The 16,254-nt window shown below is 43.7% G+C and overlaps 1 protein-coding gene across 7 annotated transcripts in view; it reads left to right on the forward strand.

Moving 5' to 3' along the window:
* Nucleotides 1-16,254, forward strand: part of fhod1 (formin homology 2 domain containing 1) — a 57,773-nt gene that overhangs the window by 28,796 nt on the left and 12,723 nt on the right. Inside the window, exons 4-20 of one of the 7 annotated variants that reach the window (XM_051939751.1) lie at nucleotides 1,516-1,583; nucleotides 1,671-1,776; nucleotides 3,598-3,692; nucleotides 4,189-4,300; nucleotides 4,485-4,579; nucleotides 4,867-5,010; nucleotides 5,086-5,435; nucleotides 7,233-7,340; nucleotides 7,498-7,581; nucleotides 9,694-9,720; nucleotides 10,950-11,000; nucleotides 11,524-11,681; nucleotides 11,955-12,011; nucleotides 13,640-13,792; nucleotides 14,516-14,679; nucleotides 14,765-15,382; nucleotides 15,653-15,811. In XM_051939751.1, coding sequence (XP_051795711.1) covers nucleotides 1,516-1,583; nucleotides 1,671-1,776; nucleotides 3,598-3,692; nucleotides 4,189-4,300; nucleotides 4,485-4,579; nucleotides 4,867-5,010; nucleotides 5,086-5,435; nucleotides 7,233-7,340; nucleotides 7,498-7,581; nucleotides 9,694-9,720; nucleotides 10,950-11,000; nucleotides 11,524-11,681; nucleotides 11,955-12,011; nucleotides 13,640-13,792; nucleotides 14,516-14,679; nucleotides 14,765-15,382; nucleotides 15,653-15,811 — 2,549 coding nt within the window. The remainder of the gene's footprint in view (nucleotides 1-1,515; nucleotides 1,584-1,670; nucleotides 1,777-3,597; nucleotides 3,693-4,188; nucleotides 4,301-4,484; nucleotides 4,580-4,866; nucleotides 5,011-5,085; nucleotides 5,436-7,232; nucleotides 7,341-7,497; nucleotides 7,582-9,693; nucleotides 9,721-10,949; nucleotides 11,001-11,523; nucleotides 11,682-11,954; nucleotides 12,012-13,639; nucleotides 13,793-14,515; nucleotides 14,680-14,764; nucleotides 15,383-15,652; nucleotides 15,812-16,254) is intronic. The other 6 variants (XM_051939760.1, XM_051939763.1, XM_051939766.1 and 3 more) reach the window with 6 other exon arrangements.

Here is a 16,254-nt window from a genome sequence, read left to right on the forward strand (position 1 = left end):
GTATTTCTACTGTGGTACTACAGGAAGGCAGTATTTCTACTGTGGTACTGCAGGAAGGCAGTACTTCTACTGTGGTACTGCAGGAAGGCAGTACTTCTACTGTGGTACTACAGGAAGGCAGTATTTCTACTGTGGTACTGCAGGAAGGCAGTATTTCTACTGTGGTACTACAGGAAGGCAGTATTTCTACTGTGGTACTGCAGGAAGGCAGTATTTCTACTGTGGTACTACAGGAAGGCAGTATTTCTACTGTGGTACTGCAGGAAGGCAGTATTTCTACTGTGGTACTGCAGGAAGGCAGTATTTCTACTGTGGTACTGCAGGAAGGCAGTATTTCTACTGTGGTACTGCAGGAAGGCAGTATTTCTACTGTGGTACTACAGGAAGGCAGTATTTCTACTGTGGTACTGCAGGAAGGCAGTATTTCTACTGTGGTACTGCAGGAAGGCAGTATTTCTACTGTGGTACTGCAGGAAGGCAGTATTTCTACTGTGGTACTGCAGGAAGGCAGTATTTCTACTGTGGTACTACAGGAAGGCAGTATTTCTACTGTGATACTACAGGAAGGCAGTATTTCTACTGTGGTACTGCAGGAAGGCAGTATTTCTACTGTGGTACTGCAGGAAGGCAGTATTTCTACTGTGATACTACAGGAAGGCAGTATTTCTACTGTGGTACTGCAGGAAGGCAGTATTTCTACTGTGGTACTACAGGAAGGCAGTATTTCTACTGTGATACTACAGGAAGGCAGTATTTCTACTGTGGTACTGCAGGAAGGCAGTATTTCTACTGTGGTACTACAGGAAGGCAGTATTTCTACTGTGATACTACAGGAAGGCAGTATTTCTACTGTGGTACTGCAGGAAGGCAGTACTTCTACTGTGATACTACAGGAAGGCAGTATTTCTACTGTGGTACTGCAGGAAGGCAGTACTTCTACTGTGGTACTACAGGAAGGCAGTATTTCTACTGTGGTACTGCAGGAAGGCAGTATTTCTACTGTGGTACTACAGGAAGGCAGTATTTCTACTGTGGTACTGCAGGAAGGCAGTATTTCTACTGTGGTACTACAGGAAGGCAGTATTTCTACTGTGGTACTACAGGAAGGCAGTATTTCTACTGTGGTACTACAGGAAGGCAGTACTTCTACCCAGGGTTACTGTGTTTGTTCCTTTTCAGAATAAAACTCTGTTTTTATGGTGGAAACTTCTTTAATTCCATGAAGGAAAATGTGGACTTGGTGAATGTTTTCATGTAAAAATAAACTCGTTTCTGTCACATCTTCAGGGAGGAAACGGTTTACCTTGTTCAATTTAACGTTCAGAGTGTTCTAAATGTTCACAACAACAGGATCTGTGTGTCTGTTGTTGTTTTATTGAAGCTACAGGTTGTGTGTCTGTTGTTGTTTTATTGAAGCTACAGGTTGTGTGTCTGTTGTTGTTTTATTGAAGCTACAGGTTGTGTGTCTGTTGTTGTTTTATTGAAGCTGCAGGTTGTGTGTCTGTTGTGTTTCAGAGAAGCTCTATAACTCTCATGGTCCAGAGCTCCGTCGCTCTCTGTTCTCCCTCAAGCAGCTGTTTCAGGTACAAACTGTTTAAATTCTCTTTAAAATACAAACTGCAGCTTTCCGCCTCCAGACATGACCTGACCGTTTAGTTTCTTCTCTGCAGGACGATAAAGATCTGGTTCCTGAGTTCGTGGCGTCTGAAGGTTTGACGTGTTTCATTAAAGTTGGAGCAGAAGCCGATCACAACTACCAGAACTACATCCTCAGAGGTGAGACGCTCCTCAGACACTTCCTGTTTCCTGTTTCTGACCCAAAGATCTGACACATATCTGGACTCCTCTTGGAGAATTTATTGAAGAATGTGGACCCACCTCTGTGGACTTCAAGGACCTGGAATGTTTTAAGTGAGACTAAACTTAAAGACTGGAAGCAGGAAAGGAGAACGTCCCCTGGAGAAAGTTCTAGAGTAGACGTACTGACAGCTGGAGAAAGTTCTAGAGTAGACGTACTGACAGCTGGAGAAAGTTCTAGAGTAGACGTACTGACAGCTGGAGAAAGTTCTAGAGTAGACGTACTGACAGCTGGAGAAAGTTCTAGAGTAGACCTACCAACGCCTGGAGAAAGTTCTAGAGTAGACCTACCAACGCCTGGAGAAAGTTCTAGAGTAGACGTACTGACAGCTGGAGAAAGTTCTAGAGTAGACCTACCAACGCCTGGAGAAAGTTCTAGAGTAGACGTACTGACAGCTGGAGAAAGTTCTAGAGTAGACCTACCAACGCCTGGAGAAAGTTCTAGAGTAGACCTACCAACGCCTGGAGAAAGTTCTAGAGTAGACCTACCGACAGCTGGAGAAAGTTCTAGAGTAGACCTACTGACAGCTGGAGAAAGTTCTAGAGTAGAACTAAGGGCAGCTGTCCAGGTGTCGGTAGGTCTACTCTAGAACTTTCTCCAGGGGACAGTCGTCTCCATGGACTTCAAGGGCCTGGAACTCTGGAAATATTCCTAGTCTGAAGGTAGAACTCTGATCATTGGTAAAGTTACTGGAGATGAAGAACCAGATGTTCTGTGGAGGTTCTGGTGGATCCAGATCACATCTAAAGGATCAGTTCATTGGATCACTGAGGGTTAACAGACTGGATCTACACCAGGTCAGAACCATGACTGCAGTTCTTCAACCACAGAGCTGAGTCAGCTCGAGATCCCTGTTATTATGGGATGGAGGCTGGAAGAGTCTGTGGAAACACTGTGGACGTGTTAGTGTGTGTGTGTGTGTGTTATTGTATATTACTGTGTGTGTGTATCTTCATGTATTATTGTGTGTTACTGTGTGTGTGTATCTTCATGTATTATTGTGTGTTACTGTGTGTGTATCTTCATGTATTATTGTGTGTTACTGTGTGTGTATCTTCATGTATTATTGTGTGTTACTGTGTGTGTATCTTCATGTATTTTTGTGTGTTACTGTGTGTGTATCTTCATGTATTTTTGTGTGTTACTGTGTGTGTATCTTCATGTATTATTGTGTGTTACTGTGTGTGTATCTTCATGTATTTTTGTGTGTTACTGTGTGTGTATCTTCATGTATTATTGTGTGTTACTGTGTGTGTATCTTCATGTATTATTGTGTGTTACTGTGTGTGTATCTTCATGTATTATTGTGTGTTACTGTGTGTGTATCTTCATGTATTATTGTGTGTTACTGTGTGTGTATCTTCATGTATTATTGTGTGTTACTGTGTGTGTATCTTCATGTATTATTGTGTGTTACTGTGTGTGTATCTTCATGTATTATTGTGTGTTACTGTGTGTGTATCTTCATGTATTATTGTGTGTTACTGTGTGTGTGTATCTTCATGTATTATTGTGTGTTACTGTGTGTGTATCTTCATGTATTATTGTGTGTTACTGTGTGTGTATCTTCATGTATTATTGTGTGTTACTGTGTGTGTATCTTCATGTATTATTGTGTGTTACTGTGTGTGTATCTTCATGTATTATTGTGTGTTACTGTGTGTGTATCTTCATGTATTATTGTGTGTTACTGTGTGTGTATCTTCATGTATTTTTGTGTGTTACTGTGTGTGTTCCAGCTCTCAGTCAGATCATGCTGTTTGTTGATGGAATGAACGGAGTGATCAACCACAGTGAGACGGTCCAGTGGCTCTACACCCTGACAGGAAGTCTGGTGAGTCTCAACTGGTTAGACTGGAGCTAGAGTGGACAAATTTAAGAGTAAAATAAAAATTTAAAAACTGTTTTTTCTGCAGAGTCTCATCTTAAACCTTCAAAGTAAAAGTGCTTTTATTTAGAAAGGATGAATGAATGCAGCTCAGCAGTTTACTCACTTAATAATCAGTTAACAATCAGTTAAGTATTAGTTAATAATCAGTTAATTAGTAGTTACTAATCTGCAAATTATTAATTAATTAATCAGTTAATAAACTGTTCATTAGTAATTAATAATAAGTTAATAATGTTCAGTTAACGTGTGATTTATTTAAACTCCTCTGTGCTGTTGAAGAACCTCAGAAATATCAATTAATAGATTTATAATATAAAAACATTCAGTGAATTAAAGCTCCAACTTTATAAACTCAGCAGTTTGAAGCTGAAGGTTCCTCTGAGACAGTTTGTCCTGTAGCGCCCCCTGCTGGTCTAACTGACGCTCTGCTCGTCTTTAGTCCCGTCTGGTGGTGAAAACGTCTCTGAAGCTTCTCATCGTGTTCGTGGAGTATGCAGAGTCCAACAGTCCTCTGTTGATCAACGCCGTCAACACAGTGGACACGAACAGAGGTACACAATCACAGACACACACTGAATGCACAACTACACACTGAATGCACAACTACACACTGAATGCACAACTACACACTGAATGCACAACTACACACTGAATGCACAACTACACACTGAATGCACAACTACACACTGAATGCACAACTACACACTGATACACACTGATGTGTGTGTGTTGTAGGTGTGAAGCCGTGGACTTCCATCATGGAGGTTCTGGAGGAGAAAAATGGAGCTGACACCGAGCTGCTGATGTTTGCCATGACGCTGATCAACAAGGTAAACAACCAGTCAGTTAAGTAAACAACCATTCAGTAAACAACCAGTCGGAGAGGTAAGCAACCAGTTAATAAACAACCAGTCTGTGAGGTAAACAACCAGTCTGTGAGGTAAACAACCAGTCGGTGAGGTAAACAACCAGTCAGCAAGGTAAACAAGGTAAATAGTGACATCAACAAGCTGAATGAGGTAAAGTTAGACAACAAAAGGTAAACAAAAATCAGAAAAGGTAAATAGTCTGTTGTCATGCTGAAGCTACAGTCACTTTGTTTGTTTGTTTGTGTCAGACTCTGGCGGTGCTGCCGGACCAGGACTCCTTCTACGACGTGACGGACAGCCTGGAGCAGCTGGGGATGGAGGCTGTCATCAGCAAACACCTGAACAACAAGGGGGCGGAGCCTGACCTGAAGGCACAGTTCACCATCTATGAGGTAACCATGGCAACACCAACAACACCAACAACATCATCAGCAACAACATCTGGTGACAGCAGTGTGTGTGTGCAGACAGCTCTCAGGAATGAGGACGGTGACATCGATGACTCCGCCCCTCACCTCCGTAAGGAAAGAAGAAAGATGGCCGCCGGTGAGCAAGATGGACGGAAGAGCCGCCGATCGTCCAATCAGAGCCTGCCGGACGTCCTGTCCCCCTCCTCCTCCCTGTCCTCCCCTGTCCTCTCCCCCGTCTCCCCGTCCCTGTCCTCCCCCACCACCACCCCCGGCAGCAGGGCGTCATCTCCACTGACCTCCGATAGCTCCGCCTCCAGCCCCTCTGGCTCCAGGAGAGGATCCCCGCTGCCCCCAACAGCCAATGGCAGCATGAGCTCAGAGCAGCAGGAAGTGATCTCACAGAGCCAGTAAGACTCACAACAGCCGCACAACAGACTCACAACAAACACACAACATGCACACAACAGACACAGATGTATAAACATGACTAAAAGAAATGTTAAACAACCACCAGGAGACACAAACCCAACACAGATATTCTACTGTCTTATCTCATAACTGATCCGAGGTCGATCCCTTCATCAATGATCAATATTGGTTATTGATCTGAACACAGTAACAGCAGAACTCTGCTGCTGTCATACAGCTCAGCACAAAAAATAAAATGAATGAATAAACATTTTACAGAAACACTGTTCAACATGTAAGTGTACTTTTCACTCTGTCCAGATCATCTGGACCTTTGGTTATGGGTTGCTACAGAACCCTGTAGGACCCTGTAGACCACTGTAGAACCTTGTAGGACCCTGTAGACCACTGTAGAACCTTGTAGGACCCTGTAGGACCCTGTAGACCCCTGTAGGACCCTGTAGAACCCTGTAGACCCCTGTAGACCCCTGTAGGACCCTGTAGGACCCTGTAGGACCCTGTAGACCCCTGTAGACCCCTGTAGGACCCTGTAGGACCCTGTAGGACCCTGTAGACCCCTGTAGACCCCTGTAGACCCCTGTAGGACCCTTTAGGACCCTGTAGGACCCTGTAGACCCCTGTAGACCCCTGTAGGACCCTGTAGGACCCTGTAGGACCCTGTAGACCCCTGTAGACCCCTGTAGACCCCTGTAGGACCCTGTAGGACCCTGTAGACCCTGTAGGACCCTGTAGGACCCTGTAGACCCCTGTAGGACCCTGTAGACCCCTGTAGACCCCTGTAGGACCCTGTAGGACCCTGTAGACCCCTGTAGGACCCTGTAGGACCCTGTAGACCCCTGTAGGACCCTGTAGGACCCTGTAGGACCCTGTAGGCCCCTGTAGGCCCCTGTAGGCCCCTGTAGACCCCTGTAGGACCCTGTAGGACCCTGTAGACCCCTGTAGACCCCTGTAGGACCCTGTAGGACCCTGTAGGACCCTGTAGACCCCTGTAGGACCCTGTAGACCCCTGTAGGCCCCTGTAGGCCCCTGTAGGACCCTGTAGGACCCTGTAGGACCCTGTAGACCCCTGTAGGACCCTGTAGGACCCTGTAGGACCCTGTAGGACCCTGTAGACCCCTGTAGGACCCTGTAGACCCCTGTAGGACCCTGTAGGACCCTGTAGACCCCTGTAGACCCCTGCAGGACCCTGTGGAACCCTGTGGAACCGGACCAGGCAGATCTCAGCGTCTCTCTAACTTTACCAAGTTTAGTCCGATTCAGTGTTTTATTTGGAGACTTGATTTTCTCTGAGTTCAACCTGCAGGAATGTTTGGTCTCTGCTCAATGTTCAGGATGAGGCTGGCAGAACACGCTTAATACAACATGCCTCACACAACACGCCTCATACAGCCAGCACATGCTGTTATTGGCATGTTCATCACGTGGTCCTCAGAAACCAGACCTGCAGAGATTCTGAGTGTTTCCCATGTAGATGAATCAGAGTTATAAGGTTAGGGTTCAGTTATATGTGTTCCAGCTGTGACGTTTCTTCAGCTTCACCTTTTATCATTTCCTGTTTCTTCTTATTGACACCTTTTATGTGAACGTTTCTAGACAGTTGTGGTCAGAACTCTGAACAAACATCTGCTGTAACGTGTCTCCTAATGCTGGGTTCACCACATTCAATGTTTCTGGTTCTGGTTCTCCTGGTGCTGGGTGACTGTCACGGTTTAACCACTGGTGTTTCCCTCTGTCTGTCTGTCTGTCTGTGTGCTGTGCTGACTCTTGGCCACCAGGGGTCGCTCTTTCCTCAGTCACCACATGTCAGCTTTGGGTCTCAGCAGGAAGTCCAGACTGTTCTCTAAAACCAGCTCCATCCATGAGGAGCCTCAAGCAGCCAGCAGGTCTGTAGGAACACTGACCTGAGATCAGCTGTGGAACCAATAATCTGACCTGAGATCAGCTGTAGCATCTGTTCTGCTGGGTCAGTGTTTAATCTGGTGCGTGTGCGTGCGTGCGTGCGTGCGTGCGTGTGCGTGTGTGTGTGTGTGTTTCTTGCAGCAGTTCCTCCTCTGATTCGTCTCAGATGAACTCGGATCATCTCAGCAACAAGACGGAAACTAAAGAACCTAAAACCAGCTTCAAGTAAGTGACTGTAGTACTGGGATGTCTGGTTGCCATGGTAACGAGGATGTTGTGTAGCAGGTTTATCACCGAGTTCAGGTTCTGTTTGGATGGGTTCTGGATCTGTCCTAATAATTGTTCAGATTATTTCTGCTTCTTTTCTGGATAATATTCACGTTTTCTCACTAGTAGTTATATGATGTCAGGTTGGGGTCTTTATCAGATTGTTTCTGGATCTTTTCTGGATTTTTCTGTTGTTTCTGGACTACTTTCTTATGATTTCAGAATTATTCCTCACTCTTGTCTAGATCATCTCTGGATCATCTCTGGATCCTCTTTAGATCATCTCTGCATCATCTCTGGATCTTCTTTAGATCATCTCTGCATCATCTCTGGATCCTCTTTAGATCATCTCTGCATCATCTCTGGATCTTCTTTAGATCATCTCTGCATCATCTCTGGATCTTCTTTAGATCATCTCTGGATCATCTCTGGATCCTCTTTAGATCATCTCTGGATCCTCTTTAGATCTTCTTTAGATCATCTCTGGATCCTCTTTAGATCATCTCTGGATCATCTCTGGATCTTCTTTAGATCATCTCTGGATCATCTCTGGATCTTCTTTAGATCATCTCTGGATCCTCTTTAGATCTTCTTTAGATCATCTCTGGATCCTCTTTAGATCATCTCTGGATCATCTCTGGATCCTCTTTAGATCATCTCTGGATCCTCTTTAGATCTTCTTTAGATCATCTCTGGATCTTCTTTAGATCATCTCTGGATCATCTCTGGATCTTCTTTAGATCATCTCTGGATCTTCTTTAGATCATCTCTGGATCATCTCTGGATCTTCTTTAGATCATCTCTGGATCATCTCTGGATCTTCTTTAGATCATCTCTGGATCATCTCTGGATCCTCTTTAGATCATCTCTGGATCATCTCTGGATCCTCTTTGATCACATTTTAACCATTTCTGGATCATTTATTCTTTTTCAGTCATGTCTTGGTAATATTTTCTGGATCTGCTGCAGTTAATTTTTGAGTCATGTATTTATGGTGTTCAGACTTTTGTAAATACTTTTCTTTTAAAATTTCTCGATCTTTTAATATTTGAATGTAATATCTGTTATCTGGGTTATTTCTAGATTAATTTTAGACTTCTGCTTCATTTTTAGATTATTTTTAGATCTCTGGCTTATTTCTAGATTATTTCTCCGTCAGTTCTGGATCTTCTTGTCAGTAAATCATCATTTCATTTGAACTTTTCTTCTTCTTTATTTCCGTCTTCGTTCTTTCATGATGGTTCTGAATGCTCAGATCTTTCTGGATGACGTCTTGATTATTTCTGGATATTATTTTTTAGAAATCCTTCCTTTGTTAAATGTTTTTCGTTTCTTTATTTTTTCTGGATCTTTTCTTTGAGGTTTTGGATTATTTCTGTGTTGATTGTGTGTCATTTCAGGCTCATTTCTTTCTTGTTCGTATATCTTCTCCAGATTATTTCTGTGGTTTTTCTGGGTTCTTCCTCCATTGTTTTGTTTTAGTGTCTGGAGGTTTTCTTGGTAAATTCTCTGTCATTCTAAAATCATGTCTCTGGTTTGTATCTTTATTATTTCTGGATCTTTTCTTTGTGGTTTTGGATTATTTCCATATTTCTCGTGTATCATTTCAGGCTCATTTCTTTATTATTTCTGCATCTTCTCATGATTATTTCTATGGTTTTTCTGGATTCTTCCTCGATCCTTTTGTTGTAGTGTCCAGGTGTTTTCCTTGTTAAACTCTTCATCATTCTAGAGTCGTGTCTCTGGTTCGTATCTTTATTATTTTTTGTTTTATTTTCCTTCTGGATCATTTTTTCCTGTCTTCTCCTTTGTCTGATTGATTGTCTCTTTATCAGTTCTGGATCATTTCTGGATTGTTTGTTTCTGTGTGATCTTTAAACACCTCTGAATCTGTTTCTTCAGTATTTTTGGATCTTTCTCCGTCATTTGATCGTCTCTGGATCATTTCTGTCTGTTGTGTTCTAGATTTTCAGATTCTCTCTGAGAACGGCTTCATATTTTTCTGCTGCTGCTTTAATCTTTTTCTTTCTTTCTTCCTCCCAAATTCATCCTCCTTTGTTCCTCCCTCAGCTCAGGGGAGGAAGACCAGGTGTTCTGGTGAGTAACCGACACCTCCTCCTCTAATCCTCCTCCTCCTGTAGTTCTGCTGCTCATTGAATGATGTTTCTGACTTTAAATCAAATAAATCCCTCCTCCTCCATCAGATTTACTCTCAGACGTCCATCATCATTATTTCTGTTTTCATATTTAATGTCAGAACACAGCAGACATTTATCTCTTCAGTTTATAAAATAATAAACTTTATTTCCATTTATTTTCCCAGTTTATAATTTATTCAGTTCTGACATTTCCAGATTCAACAGTTATTAAAATACATCTGTTCCCAGCAGAGATTCATGTAAAAATAAGGCAAAATAATTTTCCTTCATGTGAAGAAAATATAAGAATCTGCAGATATTATCATCCATCCATCCATCCTCTATCCACCACTTTATCCTCACTAGGGTCATGGGGGGTGCTGGAGTCTATCCCAGCTGACTCAGGTGAAGGCAGGGGACACCCTGGACAGGTCACCAGTCTGTCACAGGGCTACATATACAGACACACAATCACACTCACATTCACACCTACGGACAATTTAGAGTAACCAATTAACCTCAGCATGTTTTTGGACTGTGGGAGGAAGCCGGAGTACCCGGAGAAAACCCACGCATGCACAGGGAGAACATGCAAACTCCATGCAGAAAGATCCCAGGCCGGGATTTGAACCGGGATCTTCTTGCTGTAAGGCCAAAGTGCTAACCACTACGGCACTGTGCAGCCCTGATATTATCATTATCATTATTATTGTTATTATTATTATTATGATGTGATACAGCAGGTCCAACGTGTCTGAAGCTGTTAAATAAGCTGGAAACATTAAATCAGCTGTTTTGAACGTAATATAAATGGAAGTATTTACATCATTTTCTTATTAAAATAGTTTATTGAAAGGCTGAAAAATATCTTCTGTTTCCTGTGACATCATCTGAGGCAGGAAGTGACCTCGTTCTGTTTTTAAAGCATTTGATGCAGAAACTTTGAGAAAAGAAAGAACTCCTAAAGTTTCAGAACAAAGCAGAGGAATAAAAGCTTTAAAGTGTGTGTGTGTGTGTGTGTGTGTGTGTGTGTGTGTGTGTGTGTGTGTGTGTGTGTGTGTGTGTGTGTGTGTGTGTGTGTGTGTGTGTGTGTGTGTGTGTGTGTGTGTGTGTGTGTGTGTGTGTGTGTGTGTAGGTGTGTGTGTGTGTGTGTGTAGCTCCTGTTCAGAGTGTGTTGTGTCTCTGCAGCCCTGAGGACTGCAGTGTGAATCTGGACAAACCCGTCCTCAGGAAGTTTCAGTAAGTATCAGCTGCAAAGCATGATGGGAGCTGCAGGGAGTAGGCTCTGTGTGTGTGTTATTTTAAAGTGTGTGTGTGTTATTTTAAAGTGTGTGTGTGTTGTTTTAAAGTGTGTGTGTTTTGCTGGTGGTGTCAGAAGGTTCTGAACCAACAGCTTGGTTTGTGTTTGGATCTCTGGGTGGAGTCTAATCGCTGGAGTTTGATCGGCCTGCAGCTGCTTTGGTTTGTGTTGTATCGGTGGGTGCAGTCTAATTCCTGCTGTTCAGTTTCATGCATTATGATGCAGGGTGCAGGCAAATTGCTGGTGTTTGGGTATTGTAATAAAGGGCGTTTGGTTTTGGTATTATAACATTGGGTGCAGTCTAATTGAGGTGCTTGGTTTGGTTTTGCAGTGAATAAGGAGAAAGATGGATCTGAAATGTAATTCCGAGTTATTGATTAATTTTCTGATAATCGATCGATGGAGCGACAGAACCCCCTCAGGTCCGTCTCACCTGATCTGCTTTGGCTCCGCCCCCTACAGAGGCACCTTCCTGCGCAGCCTGGCCGCCACTCAGTGGGAGAAGAAGAGGAAGAGTAAACACTTGAGCCAATCACAGCTGTCCACGGCTGATGATGTCATATCCCCGAGCCCCCAGCCCACAGAGGAGGAGGGAGGAGGGGCTGAAGCAGCGGGTCATGGTAACATCTCCAACAACACAACAACACAACAACAACAACAACAACAAGACTACAACTACTACAACAATAGCACAACAATAACACAACTACTACAACTACAACAATAACAACATTAACACACATGGTTTGAACACAACACTGAGGTCATATTTGTGATTTAAAGGAACAGTTCAGATGTTTTTAATTTTCATCTTCAACAGAAATTCACTAGATGTTTCTGACTGAACGTTAAACTGCAGTTCTTCTTCTTCTTCTTCTTCTTCTTCTCCTCAGGTTCAACATCCGGCAGTTCAGATTCTAACGGACTCTCAGACTCCCAGAATGAATCAGGTCAGAGACTTCAGTTACCCATAATGCCCTGCTGTTTGCTCTCTAATCTCTGTGCTGGGTTTCCGTCATGTTACCATGGTAACCATGGTTACCATCATGGTACCGTGGTTACCATCATGATACCATCATGGTACCATGGTTACAATCATGTTGCTATGGTTTCCATCATGTTACCATGGTTACCATGGTGTCTTCCTTCATCCTCACGTCTTCATTCCTCCAGTGAGGAGCTGAAGCTGCATCAGAAATCCTTCTTTCTGCCAGTTTTAAAGTCAGTTTAGACTTTCTGTCTGAACATTCCTGAGATCCACCAGGAGAACATCCAGCTTCAGGAGAAATAATCATGATCATGGTTCTACAGTCTGATCTGGAACCAGCTGGTCCAGAATCATCTGCAGCTTTGATGTGGATCTTCATGCTCCTCCTCCTTCAGTCTCCTCTCTGAACACTGGGTTCAACTAAAAACATCTGGTTCCTTCACTTTAATGGTTGGACACAATTTAAGTTTTTAGAACTCTGAAAGTTTGATGCCAACTCTTCATTTCTTTGTTGAGCCAAACATCATATTTTAGAGTTTCTAGAGCTTCAGAGTTTAATTCTAACAGATGAGAAGGCACTGAGCAGTGATCTTAGGGTTTGGGTTGAGCATCTCCTGATCTTCTGTCTGCTGTAGTTTTACTGTGAAGAACCAGAACTGATCCCAGTTCTCATCCTTCTAATCTTCACACATGGACCGTCTTCATTCAACATGAGGGAGAAGAAGCTGTCTGACGCCCCCCTGGAGGCAGAAACAGGAAACACACCTGACTGTTAACCTGAACCAGAGTCTGAGATGCTGGTTTACAGCTGTAGACTGAACTGTTAGCGTGTAGTAAACATGTTAACGTGTAATTAACATGTTAGCGTGTAGTAAACATGTTAACGTGTAATTAACATGTTAGCGTGTAGTAAACATGTTAACATGTAATTAACATGTTAGCGTGTAGTAAACATGGTAACATGTAATTAACATGTTAGCGTGTAGTAAACATGTTAACGTGTAATTAACATGTTAGCGTGTAGTAAACATGTTAACGTGTAATTAACATGTTAGCATGTAGTAAACATGGTAACATGCAATTAACATGTTAGCGTGTAGTAAACATGTTAACGTGTAGTTAACATGTTAGCGTGTAGTAAACATGTTAACATGTAATTAACATGTTAGCGTGTAGTAAACATGTTAACGTGTAGTTAACATGTTAGCGTGTAGTAAACATGGTAACGTGTAATTAACATGTTAGCGTGTAGTAAACATGTTAACGTGTAATTAACATGTTAGCGTGTAGTAAACATGTTAACGTGTAATTAACATGTTAGCGTGTAGTAAACATGTTAACATGCAATTAACATGTTAGCGTGTAGTAAACATGTTAACGTGTAATTAACATGTTAGCGTGTAGTAAACATGGTAACATGTAATTAACATGTTAGCGTGTAGTAAACATGTTAACGTGTAATTAACATGTTAGCGTGTAGTAAACATGTTAACGTGTAATTAACATGTTAGCATGTAGTAAACATGGTAACATGCAATTAACATGTTAGCGTGTAGTAAACATGTTAACATATAATTAACGTGTTTGCAGTGTTTCCGGTGCAGCGTCAGTGCAGCACGCTGTCCAACGACAAGAAGTTCCTGCTGGACATGCTTTACTCCAAAACACCTGCAGCTCCTCTGAGCCCCACGACCCCAGACACCACCGAAGAAGAAGCAGGAGGAGGAGGAAGCTTCCTACCTGGTAGGAAGATGAACTGCTGGTTTAATCTGGTTCTAACTTCTCTGTTCTGAGTTTCTGAGTTCAGACTGAAGGAAAATGTTATTTTAATTCTTTAAAAGTGGAAATAATTTCAGGAAACCAGATTCCTCCAACAGAGGAGGCGGATGGAGTCTGACAGGAAGTAATGGAGTATTAATACTCCAGTTACAGGTGGAAGATGTTCCATTCGTGCTGCTGGGTTGATCTGCAGGCAGTGTGTTATGGAGAAACTCTGAACTGTTGATAAAGTCCAGCTGCTGAATCTGATGATTGACTTCTAGAAAGTTCCTCTTGAAGATGTTTAACTAGAAAGACTGAGATTCAAGGAGAAAACGTTTCTGGTCTGTTTGGTTCTGAGGAGTGGAGGCAGAGTGAGACCTCTCCTTTAAACCAGCAGAGAAAATGAGAAGAACCAAACGCTGTCAGAGACCTGATGTAGACCACAGCACCAGGAACACCTGGTGGCCAGTAGATGGAGGCTGGAGGTTCTGTAAACAGTTTAGTTTTCCAGACTGTGATCATATGAACTCTCCACTTTATGAACTTCGTGTTCTCCTGGTTTCGTCCATGTTCTCTGCTCTCTGATCTTCCTCCAGGTTCTCAGCAGAACCTCCAGTGTTTCAGGATCCAGACCAACAGATTTCAGGTCTAAATGTTCTGAAGCTGGTTCTGTTAAAGTCCTTCACTGTGTTCCTGTCCTCCCAGGTGAAGATCCAACCGGTCGAGTGTCAGAGCGTCTGTCCAGCTTCAGAGCGCGCTCAGTAGAACCCAGTGTTCCCAGTGAGAGCACCGCCTCCCGCAAGGCAGAGCTGGAAGGTCTAGAAGGTTCTGCTCAGGCGGCGCTGGCCCGACTAGCTGAAGAACGTCAGGTCAGAACATCCAGAAGGTTCATTTATCTCCTCCCTCAGTGTGAAGTTCTGACCCTGAACTGAATCTGTCTCTGGTCTCCATCAGAACTGGAACCTCCGGCAGCAGAGCAGCATCGATGCAGAGGCCCACGCCCGGCGTCTGGAGACCACCCAGATGGTTCCGTTGGGTCCTGGAGGTCCGAGTGACGCCTGGGACCAGCTGCAGCCGAGCGCCGCCGCCCTGCGGATCAAAGACCTGGACTTCTCCGACCTGCTGGACGAGGAGGACATCGACGTTCTGGACATGGACACCTTCGACTCCTCGGCTTCCTGCCTGACCGGCCTCCCCCAGCCTCCACCTGCTCCCCCAGGCATGGCTCCTCCTCCCCCACCTCCCCCTCCTCCAGGTGGTATAGCTCCGCCCCCTCCTCCCCCTCCTCCTCCAGGTGGTGTAGCTCCACCCCCTCCTCCTCCAGGTGGTGTCGCTCCGCCCCCTCCTCCCCCTCCTCCCGGTGCTCCTCCCCCTCCTCCCCCCTCAGCGGGGGGTCAGAAGAAGAAGAAGACGGTGAAGCTGTTCTGGAAGGAGCTGAAGCAGGCAGACGGACCCACCAAGTGTCGCTTCGGTCGGGGAACGGTGTGGGCGTCACTGGACAAGGTTACCGTGGATACGGCCCGCCTAGAACACCTGTTTGAGTCCAAGGCCAAAGAGCTGCCTGTCACCAAGGTAACAGCAGATGGACCAATGAGCTGATAGGTTGATCAGAGGATAGATGAATCAGTCCAAGCTGCTGTTAGAACGTTTTAGAAGAAGCTATCCTAGTTATTTCCTCTCCCTGGTGTCTCTGATGTCTTATCTTCTCTTTCTGATGTTTTATCTTCTGTCTCTGATGTCTTATCTTCTGTCTCTGATGTCTTATCTTCTGTCTCTGATGTTTTATCTTCTCTTTCTGATGTTTTATCTTCTGTCTCTGATGTCTTATCTTCTGTCTCTAAGCAGAAAGGTCCTGAGACCAAGAAGTCTGAGATTCTGGTTCTGGACCCGAAGAGGAGCAACGCCATCAACATCGGTATGACCGTCCTGCCAGCGGTCCACGTCATCAAGACCGCCATCCTCAACTTTGATGAGTTCGCCATCACCAAGGAGGGAATCGAGGTAAAGATCACTTCCTGTCGCTGTTTCCTTCTAAATGTCAGCAGGTTCTACAGGTTCATCTATCAGAGACGTCCATCTGAGAGTAGATCCACCACATCAAGGATCTAGTAAGGAGAAACCACCATGTAGAAGATAAAACAAGGTTCTGGTTCTTTTTCTCTGCAGCTCTGGGAACGTTCTGGACAGTTTCATGAAGTCTGAGTCATTTTTGTTTTTACAGCCTCTACAAACCTTTTACTCTGTTTTGCACATAAATCATTTTACTGGTAAACTTTCAAGTCATTTTTTTACCACGTTTTTGTCATTTTGAGACAAATTCTGAGATATTTTGGAAACACTTTTGTCATTTTGAAAAATTTTTACAAATAAAACCTACCAGCCAATTTGAAAGACTTGTTGTCTGAGCTAATGTTTTGTCTTCACACGACTGTGGAGGTTCTCAG

Source organism: Acanthochromis polyacanthus, chromosome 2 (genome assembly GCF_021347895.1).
Source record: "Acanthochromis polyacanthus isolate Apoly-LR-REF ecotype Palm Island chromosome 2, KAUST_Apoly_ChrSc, whole genome shotgun sequence".
Lineage (NCBI taxonomy): Eukaryota > Metazoa > Chordata > Actinopteri > Pomacentridae > Acanthochromis > Acanthochromis polyacanthus.